Raw genomic sequence first — 6,000 nt, forward strand, 5'->3', positions numbered from 1 at the left:
TGCGGACACAGTCCACTATTAAGTGTGGCTGAGGCCTGAGGTCGGTCCCAGGCCCCGGAAGTGTGGACGTCTACACCCTGGGATGCCTGGCTCCCGGGGCTCCGGGGGGCTCCGGGGGCTCCGGGGGTCTTTGCCTCTCCTGGCACCACAGCACAGCCAGCCTTGGATCCCATGGCTCTGTCCTGAGCCGGCTGAGCATGTGGCCCCCATCCATGGGGGTGCAACGTGGGGCTCTGCCCTAGGGATGGGGACCCTGGGCTGTGGCCTCTGTACCAGGAGGTGCCACCAAGAGTCACCCCAGGGGTGCAAGTCAGCCTGATAGGAAGCGGCCTGGAGGCGGATGTCTGGGAAGGTGGGGGCAGCAAACCAGTGAGGAGGCAGGGGGCGGGTCTCCTCAGGGCCCAAGCTCATGGGCCCTCAGCAGAGTGTCTGCTGCCCTGGCTCTTCCCAGCCCGGCGCCGTGGTCTCCTCCAGCCTGTGCGAAACCTGCAGGTGTGAGCTGCCTGGCGGCCCCCTGTCGGACACGTTTGTGGTCAGTTGTGAGACCCAGATCTGCAACTCACACTGCCCTGTGGTGAGTGCCCCTGCCCTGCCCCTACCCCCTCCCGGCCCCTGGAGGGCAGTGGTCCTCTGGACTCCGGCCACATGCCCATCCCTCCCACAGGGCTTTGAGTACCAGGAGCAGAGCGGGCAGTGCTGTGGCACTTGTGTGCAGGTCGCCTGTGTCACCAACACCAGCGGGAGCTCCGCCCACCTCTTCTATGTGAGTAGCGGCTGCCACAAAGAAGAAGGGCAGGGTCTGGGAGTACTGAGGCATTTGGAGACCTGTCGTTACCCCCCGGAGCCAGGCATGTGTCTGGCAGAGGCTGGGGACCCTCTGGAAGCCCACAGGCTGGGGTGCAGATAGACAGACAGATGGAGGGAGGGTCACTCACCCCAGGGCCTGGCCTCCCTCCAGCCCGGCGAGACCTGGTCAGACCCCGGGAACCACTGTGTCACCTATGAGTGTGAGAAGCACTTGGACGGGCTCGTGGTGGTCACCACGAAGAAGGCGTGCCCCCCGCTCAGCTGTTCTCTGGTGAGGTCCAGGACCCCTGCCCCAGCCAAGGCGGCTTCAGCCCCAGATGGGTTTGGGGGGCTGTGATCATCGCTGCAGCGCCAGCAGACACTCTCTCCTGCTTGGGGCTGTCCACTCCCGAGCCTGGCCCCATGTCCCTGTCCCCCACTTCTGCGGGGGCCGCCGAGCGCCTCGACACTGAGGGCACCCTTCTGTTGGCACAGGACGAGGCCCGCATGAGCAAGGACGGCTGCTGTCGCTTCTGCCCGCCGCCCCCGCTCCCACCCCAGTACCAGAACCGTAAGTGCCGAGCCTGCTGGGCAGGGTGGGCTCCACCCTCAGAAGTCCAGGAGCAGCTGGGCTGGTCCTAAACCCTGTGTTCCTCCCCAGAGTCGACCTGTGCTGTGTACCATAGGAGCCAGATCATCCAGCAGCAGGGCTGCAACTCCTCGGAGCCCGTGCGCCTGGCTTACTGCCGGGGGAACTGTGGGGACAGCTCTTCCATGTACGTGCCTGGGCAGTGGGCAGGGAGACGCAATTGACTGTGGGGTGCAGTCGAGGCCCCCGGGGCTCTGGGTACCAGAGAGATGAGGGGCAGGACCATGAGGGGCCAGGGAAAGGGCTCTGAGGGTGAGGTGGGAAAAGGGTCCTGAGATGGCGAGGGTGGGGCTGGGGCGACCACAGTCCCAGAGCCTGTGTCGGCATCACGCGCCTCTGTTTACTGAGCTCCGTCGGTAACTTGCTGCAGCTGCCCCGAGTCTCCCTCCCTCCCATCAGCACGGAGCTGGAGTCGGCCCTGGTGGACTGTTGGCGCCTGGGGAACTGGCAAATGAGAGCTGGTTGTCAGACACTGGCAGCACACCTCCAGGAGTAGGGAACACGATGGGGCCGCCCGGAGCTCCGCACAGTGCCAGCTTGCAGCACGAGGCTGGGATGGTCCTGGCACAGCAGCTGGTGGGACCGCCCAGAGCTCCGCACGGTGCCAGCTTCAGCAGGAGGTGCTGAGCAGTCCCTGCCCACAGGTACTCGTTCGAGGGCAACATGGTGGAGCACAGGTGCCAGTGCTGCCAGGAGCTGCGGACCTCGCTGAGGAATGTGACCCTGCACTGCGCCGACGGCTCCAGCCGGACCTTCAGCTTCACCGAGGTGGAACAGTGCGGCTGCATGGGCCGGCGGTGCCCCGCGCCGGGCGACACCCAGCACTCGGAGGAGATGGGACCCGACCAGAGCCAGGAGGCGGGGAGTGGGAGCTGGGAGAGAGGCACCCGGGTGTCCCCCGTCCACTGACCAGCACCGCCGCCCTCCTGACCCCCAAGGAGAACCTCCCATATGTCCTCCGAGTTCGGCTTCCAAGGCCAGTGGAACTTGTGCCCTCATCCAGGCGGCAACAGCTTTGAACACACTGTCCACGCCCGCTTTCTTGTGGAGGGTGTGGGCTGTGGGTCACCCACTGCCTGGAGGAGGGGCCCTTACCCGCCCCGCCTGCAGCCACCTCTCAGGACCAGCCCAGGGCTGGTGGGGCTCCTCTGGCCATGTGTCCAGTCTGCTGTTCTCGGGACTTGAGTATCACCTGAGGGTCTCAGCAATGATGCTTGGATGTGGTGATAGGCTGCCCAGTGGCTGCAGGAGGAAAAGCCTCACTCCTACCTCAGCCCTCAGCCTGCACTCCCCTCCTCAGGACATGGCCAATCTGTTGCATAAATACACTTGAGCATTTTGCAATTTGTGGACTGTACATTTTTTGAGCTTGTTCATAAAACCCAGGAACAGGTGGGGATAGACCTGGGCTCCAGGGGGTGCACACCTCAGGCCAACCACCCAGCACTGGGCAGCCCTGCTGCCTCTGTGGGCTGGGTGGGACAGTGTCCATCTGCTCAGAGAGGAGAGGCCAGAGCTTGGATCTGCCCCAAGAAGAGACCACCACTCTGCAGAGGTCATTGAGGGCTTGGCTGCAGTCTAGAGTCCAGGATGCATCTGTCAGAACACAGAGAGTGAGTGAATGAGAATGAGAGAATGAATGAGTGAATAAATGAGTGAGTGAATAAGTGAGTGAATGTGTGAGTGAATGAGTGAGTGCATGTGAGTGAATGTGAGTGAGTGAATGTGAATGAATATGTGACTGAATGAGTGACTGAGTGAATGAGTGAATGAATGAGTTAGTGAATGAGAAAGTGAATGAGTGAATGAGTGAGTGAATGCGTGAGCAAATGAGTAAGTGAATGAGTGAGCAAATGAGTGAGTGAATGAATAAGTGGATGAGTGAGTGAATGTGAGTGAATGTGAGTGAACGAATATGTGAATGAATGAGAGACTGAGTGAATAAGTGAATGAATGAATGAGTGAACAAGTGAGCAAATGAGTGAGTGAATGAGTGAGCAAATGAGTGAATGAGTGAGTGAATGAGTGAGTGAATGAGTAAGTGAATGAGTGAATGTGAGTGAATGTGAGTGAATGAATATGTGAGTGAATGAGTGAGAGACTGAATGAATGAGTGAGAAAATGAGTGAGTGAATGAGTAAGTGAATAAGTGAGTAAGTAAATGAGTGAATGAGTGAATGAGCAAATGAGTAAGCAAATGAGTGAATGAGCGAATGAATAAGTGAATGAGTGGATGAGTGAGCAAATGAGTGAATGACTGAGTGAATGAATGAATGAGTGAAGGAGTGAGTGAATGAGTGAATGAGTGACTGAATGAGTGAGTGAGCAAATGAGTGAATGAATGAGTGAATGAGTGAGCGAGCAAATGAGTGAGCAAATGAGTGAATGATGAGTGAATGAGTGAGTGAATGAGTGAATGAGTGAGCAAATGAGTGAATGAGTAAATAAGTGAGTGCATGAGTGAGTGAATGAGTAAATGAATGAGCGAATGAATGAGTGAATGAGAGAATGAGTGAGTGAATGAGTGAGTGAGTGAATGAGTGAATGAATGAGGGGTGAATGAGGGAGTGAATGAGTGAATGAATGAGTGAATAAGTGAGTGAGTGAATGAGTGAATGAATGAGTGAGCAAATGAGGGAGTGAGTGAATTAGTGAGTGAATAAGAGAATTAGTGAATGAATGAGTGAATGAGTTAATGAGTGAATGAATGAGTGAATAAGTGAGTGAGTGAATGAATGAGTGTGTGAATGAGTGAATGAAGGAGTGAATGAGTGAGTGAATGAGTGAGTGAATGAGGGAGTGAGTGAATTAGTGAGTGAATGAGGGAGTGAGTGAATTAGTGAGTGAATAAGGGAATTAGTGAATGAATGAGTGAATGAGTGAATGAATGAGTGAATGAGTGAGTGAATGAGTGAGTGAATGAATGAGTGAATGAGTGAGTGAATGAATAAGTGAATGAATGAAGGAGTGAATGAGTGAGTGAATGAGTGAAAGGGAGTGAGTGAATTAGTGAGTGAATAAGGGAATTAGTGAGTTAATGAGTGAATGAGTGAGTTAATGAGTGAATCAGTGAGCGAATGAATGAGTGAGTGAATGAGTGATGAATGAATGCATAAGGGAGGGAGTCAGCAGGGAATGGGGCCAGCCCGGGCATCCAGGGCACCTCATGGCCCAGGCGAGGGCCTCTGACACGGGAAGGCTGCCCCTGCTGATGGAGGCATTCTGGGATGGGGGGTTCCATCTCTGCGCAGTTCCTAGACGTGCCATCACTGGGGCTGAGCTTGGGGTGTGCACACTCCTGAGTGTATCTGCAGGCAAGCGGGAGGTCAGCAACCCCACAGAGGGTGCCGGACGCTCTGCAGAGGGTGGGCTGGGCCCTGGAAGCTTGTCTCTCTCTTAGTTCTTTCTGACCACCGCCACCCCTCCCCGGAGCCTCCATGTTCCTGATGCCCAGCATTCTCTCCTTGGAGGGCTCCAGGGAGCCCGCAGATCCCCCAGGACACTGACTGGGCCCTGCCTCGGCCACACAGCCGCGCCAGGAGAGCGGGCAGCACTGGCTCCACATCCCAGGAGTGGGCAGAGGGGTCTGGAAGAGCCCAGGCTGAGCCTAGCGGGGCTGGGGAGCCCACTGCCTAGACAGGGCCAGCACAGGGCGGCGGAAAGAAAGGGAGGGCTGTGGTCAGCCCTGGCTAGGCCTGTGGCGCACACAGGAAGGCCCAGGAACGTCTGGAGCCCTCCACGCCTGATGGTGGGACAGGTAGGTGGGAAGCTGCGCCCAGAGCGGAGGCGGTGACTTTCTGGGCTCAGGGTCCTCCCTGGGCCTCCCATGGCTTCAGGTGGCCTCAGTGTCCCTCTGGGCGAGAGAGGGCCTCAGGGACTTGTGCACCCTGGGCGTGGTGTGGAGTGGCTGAGGGGCTGGCAGGGGGTTCACCATCAGCAAGGTGGACGTAGGGGCCCGGCCTCGCGTCCGTGTCTGGGTAGGCGCTTTTCCCAGCCCCCTTGGACTTCGGCCGCGCCCATTGCTCCAACCTGTCCCTGCCTCGGTTTCAGGCTCCAGGCCCGGCGGCGGGGTGGGGTCTGGGGAACCGACCCACCTTCCATTCTCAGGCGTGCAGTTGTGCTCCCCACAGTCGCCACGAGGTGGCAGCACAGTCGGCCCCGGCACCTGCCGGCTCAGGCCCAGGCTCCAGGCACTGCAGAGCCAGGGGGGTCCCGGGACTCGGCCCACATCCCTCAAGGCCGGCCCATGGCCCTGGGAGGCTGAGGACACCCCTCATGGCTTACAGGCACATGGCGGCCTGAAGGGCTTGGGCTGGGCCAGAGGGCCGCGGCCCCTCCCACCACTTTGTGCCTGGCCCTGGGAAGAGGCCGGGTGGGTCCCAGAGTCCCTCCTGCCCGTGGGCCACGTCTGCAGGTACTGGGAGGTCGGAGGGCAAGGCCGGCCCAGTCCCTGCACCAGGATTTTTGACCCAATGGCAGGCAGTGAGGCCTCCGTGGCTCCAGCCTCGGCTCACATCTGGGGGTTACTCTGAAAGGTCTCGGGGCTGGGGTGCCCAGGACCCCCC

General features: G+C 58.6%; 1 protein-coding gene across 1 annotated transcript in view; it reads left to right on the forward strand.

The window, feature by feature from the left end:
- The window catches only part of MUC5AC (mucin 5AC, oligomeric mucus/gel-forming), a 43,725-nt gene extending 40,946 nt beyond the window's left edge, over positions 1–2,779 (forward strand). The window contains 8 exon segments of the mRNA XM_077961643.1: positions 452–574; positions 665–763; positions 959–1,078; positions 1,282–1,357; positions 1,448–1,562; positions 2,080–2,326; positions 2,328–2,559; positions 2,562–2,779. Coding sequence (XP_077817769.1) covers positions 452–574; positions 665–763; positions 959–1,078; positions 1,282–1,357; positions 1,448–1,562; positions 2,080–2,326; positions 2,328–2,559; positions 2,562–2,620 — 1,071 coding nt within the window. The 3' untranslated portion in view covers positions 2,621–2,779.
- The last annotated feature ends 3,221 nt before the right edge of the window (positions 2,780–6,000 follow it).

This window comes from Macaca mulatta, chromosome 14, assembly GCF_049350105.2.
Source record: "Macaca mulatta isolate MMU2019108-1 chromosome 14, T2T-MMU8v2.0, whole genome shotgun sequence".
NCBI lineage: Eukaryota > Metazoa > Chordata > Mammalia > Primates > Cercopithecidae > Macaca > Macaca mulatta.